We start from the raw sequence: 16,944 nt of genomic DNA, 5'->3' as shown, positions 1-16,944 counted from the left end.
TGTCTTGTAAATTCTTTTAAAGGAAATGTGTGTACAGAAACTAGAAAGGCATGTATATAGCCAGCCGTCCAAAGGAGTTGCGTGACATGAATGCTTTGAATGGTTAATTTTTTTCCCATCTGATGAACTAAATACATTTCCAATAAGATTTGAAGCATATCATCCATCTTCAATGCATAAGCTATAGATCCATCTATAGTTTCGAGTTAGTACCTTCACCAAGAACCCTTTTGATTTCTCTGCAAAGATGAAGTAAGAAAAGGAAGAAAGGGAAAGAAAGAGAACTGGACATGGAAGAACGCCGGTGAGGGATGATCTCTATCTCGAAACTGGGCCTAAACATCCGACACCCCTTACATGTGGGCTAAACTAGTCATTCTTGGGCTGATTCTTTTCCGATTTGAGGTTACATTGGGCCTTCAAACCCAAGGGGAGCCTGTTTCGCTCACATCTTAAACAGGCCCATGGATACAACAGGACACATTCTCAGTCCAGGGTTTGGTTATTGTGGAGATAAAAAAAAGACTCAGTACAAATAAAAAAAATGTGTTTAGTTTAAAAATTAAAGATATAAAAATAAATTTGTGTTTGAAAGAATTTTGAAGTGAATTTAAGTATTTTTAAAATAGAAGATACGAAGATAACATGTCTTTAAGGATAATTTTTTTTTTTTTACATATCACTATAAAAAACTCTCAATTTTAAAATTGTTAAATGAAGATATGTAAAGATAAAAATAATTATTGTCATAATTTTAAAATCTAACTTAGAGGTCGATTTGTGGCAAAACCTATATCACTAGTTGAGGCTCAGGTCATAGGTCAGATTAACCTGAATCAGCGTAAGAATAAAAATGTTTATTATTAAAGTTTTAAAACTCTATTTGGGGATTGATCCTGACAAGCTTCAAGTCGCAAGTTGGGTTGACTGTTGACTCAGGTCAACATAATAACAAAAATGATTATTATTGTAATTTTAAAACCTAACTCAGGGGTTAACTCAGGGTAAAACTTGGGTCACGTGTTGGGAGGATAAACCCGAGTTAACATAAAATACAAGTGATTATTATTATATTTTTAACACCTGATTTGGGGGTCAACTCGGGTCAAGGCTCGAGTCATGGATCAGGAGGATCAACTCGAGTTGATTTAAGTCAATGTAAAGATAAAAACTATTATTATTATGGTTTTAAAACTCGACTCAAGGGTCGACCGAGGCAAGGCTAGGAAAGGTCAACATAGGTAAACCCGAGTCAATGTATCGATAAAAATGATTTTTATTATAATTTTAAAACCTCATTCTAGAGTCGACTTGAGGATTGGTTTTAAAACCCGACTCGAGAGTCAACCGAGGTAAGGCTAGGAAAGGTCAACATAGGTAGACTTGAGTCAATGTATCGATAAAAATGATTTTTATTATAATTTTAAAATCCGATTCTGAAGTTGACTCGATGATAGATTCAAGTCACGAGTTAAAAAAATCAACTCGGTTGATCTAATGTTTTTTTATTAATAATCAAAGTAACATTGATTTGATTAATTTTGAAAAAAAAAATTAAAGAATTTTTTTATTTATATTTTTAATTGGATAAGATCAAGTCAATTATTACACTATTTTTTTTAATTTAGATCAGTCCAAACCCCATATTACCCGTTAAATCAATCATAATTTTATAATTAAAATTATTATAATATTATTAATTTTTATGAAAATAATTCTTTTGTTTGACAAGAATGTTTTAAGATACAACAATAACCAAACGCCCCGACCGAACATTGACACATAACGGCACAAACAAAAAGTTGCTGAAACTACACCCTTTCCGTTTTCTCCTCTTCCTCCAAAACATGCAACCTTAAGAAATGTCCACACATTGTCTATTTAACGAAACCAAACTCCCAATTTTAGTATTTTTTTGCAACCACTTACACTATTAGTTAATAATTATGGGTGTGGGAGGCAAATTCTGGGATTTACTGAAACCCTACGCGCGACATGAAGGACCCGATTTCTTGAGAGAAAAGCGGGTCGCAGTGGATCTTTCTTATTGGATTGTCCAACATGAAACAGCTATCAAGGCAACCCATGTTCGGAAACCTCATCTTCGTCTCACTTTCTTCCGTACTATCAATCTCTTCTCCAAGGTTTGTGCTATTTTTAGAAACCCTTTTGAGTTTTTGAATGGAAGTTGGGAAAAAGCTGGCGACTTTATAAGATATTTGTTTTTATTTGGCTGTAATGGGAGAAAGTTTTTTTCTTTCCTTTTTATTTTTGCAGTTTGGAGCGCTTCCCGTATTTGTTGTTGATGGGACTCCGTCGCCATTGAAGTCTAAAGCAAGGATAGCGAGGTTTTTTCGGTTTTCGGGGGTTGATGTTTCGGGTTTGCCAGTGGCTGAAGGTGTTTCGGCGGAGAGGAACAAGACTTTTCTCAAATGCGTTCAAGAGTGTGTGGTTAGTTGTTGTTAATTTATAAATGCATGCTCCTTTTATATTCACTAGTGAACTTGCATTTTTGGTGGTATTGCTTGGATATATTTGGATTTGATTTTACTGCCACTTGGAGAATGTTAATTATTAATTGATTCCCTGAAGTGTTTTTTATAGGAACTGCTTGAACTGTTTGGGATGCCTGTTTTAAAGGCCAATGGTGAAGCTGAAGCACTGTGTGCTCAGTTAAATGCTGAAGGCCTTGTGGATGCGTGTATTACAGCTGATAGTGATGCTTTCCTTTTTGGGGCTAAGTGTGTGATAAAATGCGTCAAGCCTAATACCAAAGTAAGTTTTAGGTGTCCTGTACTTAGTTTTCTTATTATCCATGAGTTTTAGGTAAATTTGGAAGTAGCTCAAATAATAACTTCTCAATTTCCTGCAATGCAGGGGATTGTTTTATAGATCTCTTTACTGTTCCGAATGTCATGGGAAATTGAAATTGCTTTCTTAAATGGCTCTTTACCAATTTTGAAACGTGACTGACATTGTGCGCAGGAACCATTTGAATGCTACCATATATCAGATGTTGAAGCTGGTCTTGGGTTGAAGAGGAAACACTTGATAGCCATTTCCCTCTTGGTTGGCAATGATCATGATCTTAATGGTGTGCAAGGGATTGGGCTTGAGAAGGCTCTTCGTTTTGTCCAAAGTTTCAGTGAAGATGAGATATTGAATCAGTTTGCCTCTATTCCTGTCTCCAATTCAGTTGTTGTTGTTGTTGTTATGTACTTGAAAATAATGCTCAGTGATAATGTGGTATTGAGCTGAGATCCAACTTGTGCTCTATGCAGGTTACATGAAATCAGCAATGGGAACTCTCCTTCACTTCAAATTGTTTCAAAAGTTGTAGATGAAATAATTCTTTGTCCAGATGAAAGCCCAGCAAGGTCGAAAACTTCTCATTGCTCCTTCTGTGGGCATCCAGGCAGCAAAAGAGCACATTTCAAGTCATCTTGTGAATATTGTGGGACTAGTACCAGTCAGGGTTGCACAAGAAAGGCAGAGGGTTTTAAGTGTAATTGCTCCTCCTGTAATAAGGTGTATTTTTACTGTTCTGTTGAGTTTTTTCTTTAGTTGTATTATGGATTAATCATACCATCATTAAAAGTGTTTGACTGGCAGGATCGAAAAGAAAAGGAGCAGCAAAAGCATGAAAATTGGCACATAAAAGTTTGCAACAAGATATCCACGGAGCCAAACTTTCCAAATGATGATATTATTCGAATGTATTTGTGCAACAAACATGGAAACTTTACTGGTATTGGCAGCATGATGAGGATTGCATGTAATATAAATAAAGTTATATCAAGTTTTGTTAACTGAGATGATCTAGTCTAAACTATCTCGCGAGGTTTCTTTGTTCCATTTTGAGTTACTTTTTCAAAATTATGTATATTCCGCCTTGGAACATTGCAGAAAGCTTTTTTTTCCCCTTGGACTAGGGCTGGTGTTAGATGTAGGGGTAGGGTGTATGTTTGTAGCTTCTTCTTACTTTTTGAAGCTTTGACTGTGAGCCAGTCGTCTGTCTTAACCTTGTTTATTTTTTTTGAAATGCACATCATTATACTGTTTTCTGGTCCCTTATTAAGCCCGGAATTATTTCTTGTATAGCTGGCGATGGCTTGTGTTTATCATGGAGATGCCCAGACACTGAAATACTAGTTGATTTCTTGGATTTTCATCAGCATTGGGAACCATCTTATGTTCGACAGAGAATGCTTCCCATGTTGTCCACCATATATTTGAGAGAAATGGCTGCCAAGCCTGAGAAAACTATGTTGTATGGGCAGTATGTATTTGATTCTATTCAGCGTGTGAAAATAAGATATGGACACCAATCTTATGTGATCAGGTGGAGAAAAGTGACAAGTACAGCAGGCAGTATTGTCCGTACCAACTCTGTTGAAGAGTCTGACAAGCCTCAAGAAGAGATCGTTGAAATTGATGAATTCATTGATCATTTGGATGAGGATACTGCCCCCCAGATTCATATTGATGATGAGTGTTGCTTCCTGTTGACAGATGAAAATATGGAGCTTATTCGTGTTGCTTTTCCAGAAGAAGTTGAAAGATTTTGGCATGAGAAGGTATGAACTCCTTTCCATTCTTCACGTTATCATTTTGTCAAATTGCTGTTTATATATATATATATATATATATAAAATCATGGATATCCTATTTTCTTGTTTTCCTTTGTGATTTAGAAAATTTGAATTAATAATATAGAAGCATCAAGCATGTGTCAAAATGTAATTAGCATAAATTAATATCCAAAGATTAGTTCTTATATAGGAATCTCTAAGTACATGGAGTTGATGGCCTAAGGAGAGAAGCAAGAAGGAATTGGAGAATTGGTTTTATGTGCTCTTTGATCCTGGTTTCTGTTTTGTATGAGCTTAATAGCTTTTAAGAAATTGCACCATAGCCCATGCTTCATTAGGCCAAGATGCGGAATAGTGCAAATGGGAATGCCAAATGAACGAGCGACAAGATAAGAACTAGTTTATTCGGAGGTGATTGTATATATGAGAGGTTATGGGATACAAAAAGTAGAAAAAATTGAAGATGGGTTTTCTGTATGGATGAAGGATAGCAAAACAAGGATGTTAGTTTCAGTTGAAAAGTTAATGTGCTTAATGGTGGCCTGAGTTAATCAGGGGTGCTCAGTCCTTTTCTTCATGTTCTTTATGGTAAAACTTGAGGACTTTAGGTCGTTGAAGTTGTTTAGTTTGTTATCATGCTGCCTGTTTTACATGTATATAAGGATATTGGAAATGAGAGAGTCTATGGGCCTGCCAGATTATTTACTTTTGTGGTTGAAAATTGGCAGGAACTGAAAGCATCGAAAAGAAGAAAGGTTTCAGGCTTTAAAAATGAAGGGTCCAGTGAAAAGTCAGAATCACCAAAGTCAAAACGTGTCCAACTTAGATTAACAGAATTTTACCGCTCTGCTAAGGTAGCAGCAATTCACGCAAAACAAGGAGATCTAGCCAATAATTCTGAAAATCAAGAGGATGGGCCATCAAAAGGGAAGACCAAGGTTTCAAGTTCAAACCTTCCAAAGTCTGTGAGACGCCGCCTTCTGTTTGAGTAGGACATTTACAGACTTTAGATATGAAGATGTAAATAAACTTTTAGCTTCAGGACCATTATTGTGGATAAGTGGAGTTTTTTTGTACGTGAAAGAAGTCTACTTTTTGGTGAATTGTAGAGAAGCCAGCCTTTTCTCTTTGTTGAAAACGCAGCCTTTTATTTTTGCAATCTGTTTATACAGGGTTGCTTTGGTTCACCTTCACTGCTAAACAATTTTTAACAGTTTCACATTTTAACTACAGAATAACCAATTCCAGGCTCTAAATATAATGTTTTACAGAACAAATTGTTAAAATATGGGAAACACGAGTGTCAATTGGGTAATCAACCAATACTTTATAATAGTGGCTGCTTCTCTCGGACCGAATCCATTCTTAGATCAGTATTTTCTTGAACACTTCACCTGCACTATCGAACACCTAATTTCCATGTTATCTCGCATCAATTACTATAAATATCATATCGGACTCCTTATCTAGTGTTTGGTTGTTTCATTCACCCATACTTTCTTTGCCAATTACGTTCTGTATGCCCTTTAAGAAATTTCTTTTGTGGTGTTACTCGAAATATAGACAAACAAGAACCAGGATATCATGGAAGTGAATAGTCGTTACTGATTTCCAATGGATCTGAATTCTTCCAAAAATAGCATTTAAACTTGATTTGTTAATATTTCTTACGAAGCACGAGCTTGTTCAATCATAGTAGGAAATGAAATGAATGAAAAAATTGTTAATATAGGTTTTAATTAACACCTAATTCTTTTATCTCGACACTATATATACTGGCCTCAACTTGAATGTTAGAATCATCTTTAGGCGTGGTTTATATTTATTTTACACTCAAGATGTAATAAAACATTAGTTTTTAATTATCTTTTAGATAATTATGTAAAAATATAATTTATGTTTACGGACATTTCAGACCGAGTATTCAATTGTTCATAGTAAAATTTGCAAAATTTGGCTTGTTTGTATGATGAGTATTTTATTAGATCGAACTCAAGTCGAACTTGATAACTTTGGTCCATTAGCATTACGAGATATTGAATAAGCTTTTAAAGACCCCTTTTTTTATTCTGTCCCCTATATTGCGAAGTAAAGCATTGGTTATTATCCCAAAACCATTGAGTTGAACTCGTCTACGAGTGAGTCCTGTCATTACATGCATAAAGGTCCCTTGTCTGGTATGAATTGGTGTTAGATTTCACAAGTGTATTTAGGTAACAATAGTAGTTAATTGGTCTCAGATTTCACAAGTGTATTTAGGTAACAATAGTAGTTTATTCAGTTAAGGTATATCTGTGCTTTATAAAATTTTATGCACAATGGTTTTCATATGTATTCAAATATGGAACATTGTGCACTAAGGAAACTCAACAAGTGACCTTGAGTTTTGGAGTTCTGTATATATGGAAGTCTTAGGGGGGTAATGGAAAGCTAATTAAACTGTGTTGACTAACATCGATTTTCAATTGGCAGTTAGGCTAGTGTTGCCATTTTAGAATGCTATGCATATCTTCTCAAGTGATTGTCAAAATTTTTCCTTGACCTTTTTATTTGCTACAGATGAGCTTAAATTCCAGATACGCTTTAATTGTTTTCTTGAGTGAATTAATGAGGCGCTTTCTGATTTGGATTTGACAACGGAGCACTGTCGGGGGAATGCTTTTGGATAAGTATCTGAACTTGTGGGACACGAGTGATTTTGTCCGTCCATAATGTGGACTCCACATACCGTGAACGGACAGGATAATCTCACTTGTGTGGAGAACTATACAAATCTTTTTCCTCAACTATAAACACAAAAAACAAGCTCAATAAGATTCTGTCTTTGGGTAGCTACCATATGTGCTTGATCATTGGTTATGTATAGGCACCTCAAAATAAATGCACAAGCATCTCTATCTGAGTATCTCTGTGTGTGCCTGTCAAATTACCTCTCTCTCTCTCTTGGACTTGATTATTGGTTATATATAGGCACCTCAATAAAAGCACACATCCTATATTTACAGCCCAAGCATCTCTTTCTGAGTCTCTCTGTGTGTGTCTGTCTAATCATCTCTTTCTCTCTCCGAAGTTTTGTTCCAAACATGACTAGTGAGCGGGTTCTCTCAGTTGAAGTTACAGAAAATAACGCTGGCTCATTTCCTATAGGTGTTCGAATCTTGGTTGTGGAAAGTGATCCCACATGCCTCAGAATTGTGTCAAAAATGCTTCAGGCATTTGGATATGAAGGTATGTACTGGAGATTAGTCAGTTCCTTTTATATCCATTTCTGTTAGAATCTTAAACTAATATCATTTTATCAGCACAAATAATCATTTTATCAGCACAAATAATCATTTTATCAGCACCCTTAAGCGCTAGATACGATATTGATTTACCATGTCGTTATACTTGCCTTTAGCATTTAGGAATACGGTGGAGGGATGGGATGCGTCTCCTGGGCAGTGAAGGTTTTGTTAACGCCGTGTTCTCAACTGGGCCCTATGTTCAATATTAAGTATGCTCCGTAGTGACTTGTACAAGATGAGAGAGAAAAAAAAGGGTTTGTTGTGTGGTGGGGTGGGAGTGTTGGGGTTGTTGCGGGTAATCCCTTTCTCAGATTCCGGGTAGAGTTTGTAACCCCTTATAATGACACGTTTCCTAACAACTTGATAGTTTTTGGATCCGTATTCCTGCTTTGGAAAAGACTATTAAAGAGCAAAATCTGGAGTTTTTGGATCTGTATTCCTGCTTTGGAAAAGACTATTAAGAGCAAAATCTGGTATTTTCTGTTTAAACTAATACGCTCCATTTTGGTCTAAAAAAGTTAAACGAACCTTTACCAGCTCCAGCCACATGGCTTTTAGGTATTGAAGAGCGCTTCGCTTGTCTTCTTGCGACGGAATGGTCAAATTCAAGTATCGGATACTTTTTTTTTGATAAATCATATACTGAAATCTTGTTATACTGCTGTGCTTGTAGTCACAACTGCTACACGAGCCACTGATGCATTGCACATTTTAAGGGAGAAAGAAGATGAAATTAACCTGATTTTGATAGAAACTCGCTTGCCTGATATGAATCAATACGAGATCCTTGAGACTCTGGGAGAATTGTCTTCTTTACCCATTGTTGGTAGGTAGCCTCTTTGATTCAACCTCAGCAATCATTCTTATTCCTTCAGATGCTTGTTATTTAGTTAAAAAACTTTTAAGATTTGATTTTGGTTGTTTTATTCCTATTGCAGTTTTTTCAGCTGATAACAATGAGAGCGCCATGTTAGGCTGCCTGTATAAAGGGGCTGCACTTTATCTTATGAAGCCAATCATCAAGAACGATGTGAAAAACCTTTGGCAGTTAACATATAGAACAAAAATAAAGACAGCTGTATCTGGCAAAGGATCAAACAGCTTTCATGGGGGGTCATCAGAGGAGAAGGCTTCAAGTGTGACTGCAGGGAACCCATCAAGTACCATGGGGATGACTGATCAAAAGGGAAAAAGAAAGGAGCTAGAAGAGACGAACAATGATGATGAAGATAATAACAATTTGACTGTTCCAAAGAAGCGAAAGCTTGTTTGGACTAATGAGCTGCATAACAGATTCTTGCAAGCTATCAGGATATTAGGCATTGATGGTAAAAGATTCTTGACAAGTTGCATAATAACTTTTTTATGTTGCTATCTTTTCTGTTGACGATATGGTCCATTATCCCTTAGATCTCATTATCAATGCAGGTGCCCATCCAAAGAAAATACTTCAGCACATGAATGTCCCAGGGCTAAAGAAAGAAAATGTTTCAAGCCATTTACAGGTTTGTTCTCTAGAAAACTGTGAATGTGTCCATCTTATTGGTTGAGTACTAGGCATGTCTATGTTGTGAGTAATATTTGAAGCTTAATATTTCAAACATGAGTAATAATTGGCCCAAGGAAGCATATTTTTCATCTATTTTTCTGTGGGATATCTGCAAAACACAATAGTAATGTTGATTTTCTAGAATAATTGAACAATGTTATGTTGCCGTCCTTGTGCATTGCGGGATTAAAAAATGGCATCATTTGCTTCTAGCAACCACTACAAAAAAAAAAAAAAAAAACATCCTGAGGTGACTTTGAATTTTATGTTTTCAGAAATATCGTCTTTACTTGAAGCGGGAACAAGATGCAATGCTGAAGACCATGATTAGAGATTGCCATCCTTCATCAACTTTTAATCTACAAGGAGGGTTCTCCCAATACACAAACTCTCAATTCTTCATGACAGCATCTCAATCAGAATACGGAAACAATTTCCAGAATAATCTCTGTAGTCCCATGTCTGTGCATTCCCTTGGTTCTGTGCATTCTCCTACACATGTGAAGTCAAACTATAATGGCATATTGATTCCTAACTATGGGCAAGTGGCTTCACAAAGCAAACAGCTATACCGGTCTTACCCCAATTCCAATCATACTGAAATTAGGACTACTACTGATGGGAACTTTTCAAGTTTTGGTCAGAAGGGAAATCATAGTGTGGAAGAACGTCTCAATCAAGGAACCACTCTCTCCAATATCGGAACTCATGGCCCAACATTCCTGGGCAACTCTCAGCAGCAGGTTCAGTTTCCATTGCCACAGCCTCAACCACTGCCAGAGAAGGAAGATGAATCTGACATTCTTGATATTGCAACAGTGGAAGAGCTTGAGTTGTTGGTGATGCAAAAAGAGTTCCTTGAAGATCCTAATAATGATCTCTGGTAGGTTAATGATTTTTGTGTGCTGCTTTTTAAATGCTTGCTTCATGCATTAAGTTGCTGTAGGGTAATTACAATTCTATTTGCTTGTATTTCTAGTCACTTTTATTTTTCTACTTATAAACCATTTTTGAATGCTTACAACAAGGCTTTGAAGTGGCCCTCGACTCCAAAGTTGGCTTTGGTGCTTTATAACATGGAGAGCAAGATCCCTGAAGACTTTGAATCTGGTCACGGGTGACTGACGATGCAGCAGACACCGGCGAACGGGTTTCAATTGTTGGAGACGTTATCTGAATTTGACTGTTTGCTGAGGCATTTAGTTTTACAGTTAATAGTCTGTTAAAATACTGTTATCTGGTTGCTTTTGCCTTGTTTGCAATGCCAATAAATTAATAACTGTCTGTTGTTGTTTTGTTGCTCTTTTCCTGTTTGCAATGTCATAAACTAATCTCCCTGTCTGCGAATTTTTTTTTATAAAATAACTGGATATTAGTAGCCTTTTTATGGTGTGGTTCAGAGAATGAAATGCTACCTCTTTATGACAACTGGCGCAACTTCATGTTCCTAGAGTTCACAGAACAGAAGAGGATGATTGGATTTTTTTCACTCTTTTCCTTTCAATGTAATTGTTAAATACTACATATTTTAAGAAAGAAATTTTCCAAGAAAAAAAAATGGAATCATGCCTGTTTCAATGGTTTCAAAACTCCCATGACATAAGGATTATTGAACACCACCTCAAATGATACACTGGCAAAAAGGCCTGTGCCTGTGCCTGTGGAATTTCTCAAAGCGAAGTGGAGTGAAATCACTCCACTCAAAAAACATGTGCCTGCCAGGGCAATCAAATGCTGGATCACCAATCTTAAAAGGATTACCACTTTGAGATTACAATTTATATGGTTCGCAATTAACTGGCGTTGAAGCAAATTACATAACTTGTATGCATCGTAGACAAATCTGGTAACCCAGAGTACAATTTTGACCTGATAAACTATATTTCCCTTGTCCCACTTGCAATTTGTATGCCTTACTGCCACACAATTTATACACACATGGGTGCAAGTTTTTTTCCAGGCTATAAAATTCAAAATTTTAACCATAAAAATTATTAAAAAATAATATATATCACTAGCTATTTAATATAGTATTAGAGTTTTAACAAATTTAAATCTAATCATCTCATTTTCTTTTGTAAATAAAAATTAATTAATAACATAAAATAATGTGAATATGTGCAAGTTTTAAACCTAAATAATATTAATTTTAAAAAATTAATTTTAAAAAACATGTTAAAGAAAAATATAAATTATATATTAGAACACACTTTTTTTAGTCTAAATATTTCTTTGGTAAAATCTAGCATTGTATCAAATGTATGTCGATTCCTATATATGTGTGTTGGATTAGCCTTAACATTTTTTTCAAGCATGGATAATATAATCTCCAGGCCCGTTAAACCAATGAAACCCCAAAACTTTCCTTCAAGAATGCAACATGCAAGTACGAAGGTAATACTTTTGTGATTCCTTGTTTTGTATTTGGTGCTATGATCATGAGTTCTTCGAGATAACAGTTTTTTCATTTTCATTTTCATTTCTTTCCCAGTTGTCCGTTGTGAAAAGGCAGCTGATTCTCTAGGGTTCATTCAGAAGAGAAAAGGAAGACTTGACCTTGCAGTAACAGAAGTCCATGTCCCACAGGTGGACAGAGTTGAGCTTCTTAAGAACATTCAGCAATTCAGACTGCCTGTTATCTGTTAGTGTTTTAGCCACCAATTTATTTACCTTCTTTGTTTCTCATTTCTTTTCGATCTGGTTTTCTACCCCTTAGTTTCTTGCTTCATTTTTTTTTGTTTTCTTTCTTCTCTGTTCTTTCAGACTTTGGCTCATGAAACACAGACTACAGATGGGAACTCATTTGATCATGGGAACATGGTACAAACTAATGAAAATCAATCATGTCCCAATAATCTGGTCAGAATGAGATATCATATCAAGGTCCTGAAGTGGTGGCTAGCTATGTGCCAGAGGAATTTTCTTCATTGTCTGCTCCTCCTGTTCAACAGCATGGATTACACATTTCGCACTCCTTTTTTTCCTCGCACACACAAGATTATTGCAGAACAGGCGAAGTATTCTGTCACTAATAGCTCTGTTTATGCTACATCTACCAGCCCACTTGAATACCAATAAAATTGAGCATAGCTAGTCCACTAGTGTCACATCAATTTCTCCTCCACTTACATACCAGCCATAGAAAAACTGATATTTTGATTCACCATTAACACATCAGTTGTTGCATAAATCACTTGGTTGGCCAATGACACGATTTCTCCTCCATGAAAAAATTACATTACTATACCAAATGTATAAATACACTTAGACTCACGAAATACAGGGGAATGAGATCCTGCCAGCCACAAAGCCACACTCTTCCTTTTTCTTTTTATATTTTCTCTTCTTTTATATACGTACTGATTTAAATATTGGAGTGTACTTCATTCACGAAAACTATTTTACAGAAACTGCTAAAATCAGGACTGTAACACAACTGGGATGAAATTTTTTCACAACTTCATTAGAAACAGAATTTAGTATCTGAATATATTATATAATGTTGTTTTTCTTTGTGCCAAGTTTTCATGGGTAGAATAGATTGGTTCGTGGGCATTTCAACCTTGAAAACATGAAATTGTGGTGCACTTTACCTTGACTAATATTGTGGACATGAAAAGTTAATTAAACAGAAAATTAGTGACAACAAAATTCAAATCTGACAAGAGGCCACCAGTTAGTGTGCATTAATAATGCTTCGAAAAGATAAAGTGCTGAACATGGTTCTTTATTTATTTATTTATGGAGATTAATCATGCAAGCATTGCTGGATTTACAGGTTTATCCAATTATTTCAATAAAAAGGAGCACAATTAGGGTCTCAGTGAGAGCTTGGGCGAATTTGGGTTAGTGAGAACACACAGAATAACACATATTTAATGTTGTCTCTAATTATTTTAATAAAAAAACTCAATTGAGGAAAGGGTCTGAAGGGTTCGATCGAGAAAATATATATACTTGGGTGACTAATATGAGGTTTGCCCGAGTCTCTGTTATCCACAGTCCACACAGCTAAAAGTTTTACCATTTGGAATTTGAAAAACAAAGGTAACGTAAAGAAGAAAATGAGATCAACTGCGACACCAAATCTCCTGCAATCTCTCCCGCCAATTTCGGTTTCTCCACGAAATCCTTCACTCTTGGCGCACAATATCTTAACAAGCCCTCCAAAGCGAACACTAGACATAACGTGCGCTTCTAAAAGAAGTCCAGATGATTACCACGCGACTCTGAAAGCCCTCAATTCTAGAGATCGAAGACCGAGGAAATCACTAGGCCAGGTTTTACACATACCCATTTTGTTTTCATAACAAGATTGACGGTTTTCCTTATGCTTTTTCACTGAGGCGTTTTAACAAACACTTGGTTGGTGTAAATGTTGCAGCATTATATGTTGAATGATGAGATTAACGAGCAACTTGTTGCTTCAGCTAATGTTGAAGAGGGTGATTTGATTCTTGAAATTGGACCTGGGACTGGTTCTTTGACTAATGTTCTTATTGATGCTGGTGCAACTGTTCTTGCTATTGAGAAAGTAAGGTTAATTGGATTGTTTGTAGCTCCGCTTTTTTTGTTATAAACTTAGTTGGTTATGAAAGTTTTTTTTTTTTGTTGTAAATTTGTAACATATAGGATGCTCATATGGCTGCTTTAGTGAGGGAAAGATTTGCTGATACAAATCGTTTCAAGGTGCATTTTGATTTTGATCATGACTAAATTATGTATTCTCTTATCGTGAGTTACTGTTAATAATGTTGTTTTGTTAATGTCCCGTACATTCTAGGTTTTGCAAGAGGACTTCATCAAGTGTCACATTCGATCCCACATGCTTTCGATGTTAGAGAGTATGGGATCTTTGAGTGAAAAACCGAGATATGCAAAAGTGAGACCTTGTTTGAGTAGATGCGTTTTAATGAACTGTGGAAAGATTTTTCTTTTCCTTACACGGTATTGAGTTGTGTTAGTGTATGTGTGTTTATCTGTGTAGGTGGTTGCTAATATACCATTTAATATAAGTACAGATGTAATCAAGCAACTGCTTCCAACGGGTGACATTTTCTCTGAAATCGTTCTTTTACTCCAGGTGAGGAAGTGTGAAGTGCCACCTTCCTGATATTAATTTATTACCTATCAAGTAACTGCCTTCCTTTTCACTCTAAGACTTATGATCTATTTATTCAATAGTCTAGACTTGATGTTTTCCTCGGCACTGATTTTGAACCGTGTCATCCTTTGCTCTGTTTTCTGTTAAAATGCACGTGCATTTGATCATCCATGATGTAATATGCTTAAAGGTGTAAAGAACTTTCTGTGTTCAAGGGAAATGCAACTATGAAATATGAAATCCGGTTTCATAATTGGATAACTGTAAAGCTTAGGCACAAAAATGAGGCAAATCTTGAATTTTGATGATGTATAACAGGGAAATGTACCGATCCTTGGTACAAAGCAGTAAAATCCACATATGTTTCTTTTTTAGAAAGGTGTCTGTGGTTAAGGAGCTTGTTAATCAATGAACCATAAACTTTGATCTAGTTGATTGACAGATTAACGAGATTGAAAAGTTTAAGCAGCTGACTGATTTATTTGGTACAAAACACTTTTGGCTTGTTGACATTAGAATGACTGAATCGTTTTCAGGACGAGACAGCTTTGCGTTTAGTGGAATCTTCCCTGCGAACTTCAGAATACCGGCCCATCAATATCTTTGTTAATTTTTATTCAGGTATATCTGCAATATAAATCTATAAATCTGTTATAACTCTTAACCGGTCATTGAGTGACTCTGGGTCTATGGGTCGTTGCCTAGTTTGATGTGTACTGTTTTTTATCTGAGATTTTACATTCATAGCAACTACAAGCCTGCAAATAAAAGTTGATAGCTTTGAACAGCTGCCCTCGACTTTTGCTGCCAGTAATTTTTTAATAGTCTTCAATCTGCAAATGTTTTTTTGCTAACGATACATGTTTTTCCACTCTTCTTCCTATTGCTTTTTTTTTTTTGTCATTTTTTTTTTTACTCTTGTTCCCAGTTATTATGAATTGTCCAATAAATTTAAATGCAATCGGAAAGTTGATTCTTTTCCGTCTAATAATGTAGGCTAAATGATGCATAAAACAACTTTATTTCTTTATATAGAGTTTATGTTTTTTCCACCAAGTACATGATATTTTGCAGAAATATGCATTGTTTCCTTAGACTTATTTTTCAGTATGTGGTTCTGTTTCCAGATCCTGAATACAAATTTAAGGTCCCAAGGTCAAATTTTTTTCCTCAGCCCAAAGTAAGTAAACGGTTTTCATATGTGTTCAAATACATGTTTTGCAGAACTCTATGCCCAAAGGCAGTCTTATGAGTCATCAAGTGTTCCCTATGCTTGCATATTCAGAATAATGTTCTACTTTAACTTTGTTCAAAGAATATAACAGAGCTGTCATGTAATCCTTTTGCAGGTTGATGCTGCTGTCGTTAGGTTTAAGCTCAAGCAAGCTGTGGACTATCCAGTAGTTTCCTCCACTAAAAGCTTCTTCTCAATGGTTGTTTCTTCTCTAAGCACAACTTCTTGTGTTTTAAAACTTCTAGCTCTTGTAAAGAATTATAAAAGCACTGTGCCTTTTACTATTGGTTTTGGCAATGCTACCAGCCTACCTTATGTTTTACCTTTCTTCAAAGGCATGGCCATGGAGGAACTTGGACTAAACCTTTGACTGGCTTCCTGTCCAACTTGGGACATTTTTTTAATCAAGCCCGTTTGTGGATATAGGTGAATTCTGCATTTAATGGGAAACGTAAGATGCTGCGAAAATCACTTCAACACATATGCACGCCCGTTGAGATTGAAGAAGCTCTTCAAAATGTTGGTTGTCTAGCCACTGTAAGTGCTATTTAATGATGTATGGTTTACTTCTTTTCCATTTTCACCTTGATAATTACTTTTGACATGCCTAGACTAATCCTTCCAAATCTATTCATCATGTCCAGTCAAGACCGGAGGAGCTTACCTTGGATGATTTCGTTAATTTGCACAATTCTATTGTGAGAGCATAGGGTTTTTGATGTTGGGAGAGAGTTGATGAAGACACCTGAGACAAGATTGCCGGACACCGTGTCATACATCTTTGGAGTTGCAGCAAATCAATGTCATCAAACAGGATGAGGAACCTCAACGATAGAAACCACATTACGGGAATTTCAATATTAGGATCCTCCTGGTAGAAGATGAATTCAAGCGACTTTGGTTGGGATGCGGACCCATTTTGCAGTGTTTAAAGAGTGGAATCAGCATACTCAATTTGCTACCACATACAATTTCGGAAATCCCAGTGTATGATCGTGTTATATTATTAATGAAAAGGGGATTAACTGTGACATTGATTAGAATTCAGATTGTATATAAGAAAATTATTTAATGCAAAAGGATGTGATGGTCTTTACGAATTCGTGTCAGAAGAATAGAGGCTGAAAGCAATCTTTTCTGAGAAGTGCTAAAAGACAAACTAAAATCATAGAATATGT

General features: G+C 35.9%; 3 protein-coding genes across 5 annotated transcripts; all 3 read left to right on the top strand.

Moving 5' to 3' along the window:
* The first annotated feature begins 1,775 nt into the window (after nt 1–1,775).
* On the top strand, nt 1,776–5,779 carry LOC7464906 (flap endonuclease GEN-like 1). 2 transcript variants are annotated; one of them, XM_002320734.4, is made up of 8 exons: nt 1,776–2,144; nt 2,278–2,451; nt 2,605–2,775; nt 2,986–3,167; nt 3,282–3,528; nt 3,613–3,748; nt 4,102–4,577; nt 5,321–5,779. In XM_002320734.4, exons 1-8 carry the CDS (start codon nt 1,947–1,949, stop codon nt 5,582–5,584), a joined length of 1,848 nt encoding a protein of 615 aa, XP_002320770.4. In that variant the 5' UTR covers nt 1,776–1,946; the 3' UTR covers nt 5,585–5,779. The 2 variants fall into 2 exon arrangements, with proteins under 2 accessions (XP_002320770.4, XP_024440943.2); XM_024585175.2 differs by having other exon boundaries at nt 3,613–3,775.
* A 778-nt stretch (nt 5,780–6,557) lies between these two features.
* Nucleotides 6,558–10,809, top strand: LOC127903877 (two-component response regulator ARR14-like). Of its 2 annotated transcripts, XM_024585176.2 has the most exons (6): nt 6,566–7,820; nt 8,553–8,705; nt 8,818–9,207; nt 9,308–9,384; nt 9,704–10,311; nt 10,457–10,809. In XM_024585176.2, the coding sequence occupies exons 1-6, from the start codon at nt 7,451–7,453 to the stop codon at nt 10,461–10,463; spliced, it is 1,605 nt and encodes a 534-aa protein (XP_024440944.2). In that variant the 5' UTR covers nt 6,566–7,450; the 3' UTR covers nt 10,464–10,809. The 2 variants fall into 2 exon arrangements, with proteins under 2 accessions (XP_052303066.1, XP_024440944.2); XM_052447106.1 differs by lacking the exon at nt 10,457–10,809 and having other exon boundaries at nt 6,558–7,820; nt 9,704–10,315.
* A 2,559-nt stretch (nt 10,810–13,368) lies between these two features.
* Nucleotides 13,369–16,866, top strand: LOC7464904 (ribosomal RNA small subunit methyltransferase, chloroplastic). The gene is made up of 10 exons (XM_024584333.2): nt 13,369–13,708; nt 13,813–13,962; nt 14,061–14,117; nt 14,212–14,310; nt 14,416–14,511; nt 15,069–15,153; nt 15,660–15,712; nt 15,882–15,965; nt 16,193–16,303; nt 16,411–16,866. The coding sequence occupies exons 1-10, from the start codon at nt 13,493–13,495 to the stop codon at nt 16,474–16,476; spliced, it is 1,017 nt and encodes a 338-aa protein (XP_024440101.2). The 5' UTR covers nt 13,369–13,492; the 3' UTR covers nt 16,477–16,866.
* The last annotated feature ends 78 nt before the right edge of the window (nt 16,867–16,944 follow it).

Source organism: Populus trichocarpa, chromosome 14 (genome assembly GCF_000002775.5).
Source record: "Populus trichocarpa isolate Nisqually-1 chromosome 14, P.trichocarpa_v4.1, whole genome shotgun sequence".
Taxonomy (NCBI): Eukaryota; Viridiplantae; Streptophyta; class Magnoliopsida; order Malpighiales; family Salicaceae; genus Populus; species Populus trichocarpa.
The sequence above is the reverse complement of the archived record's forward strand: the minus strand, read 5'-3'. Positions and strand labels throughout refer to the sequence as shown.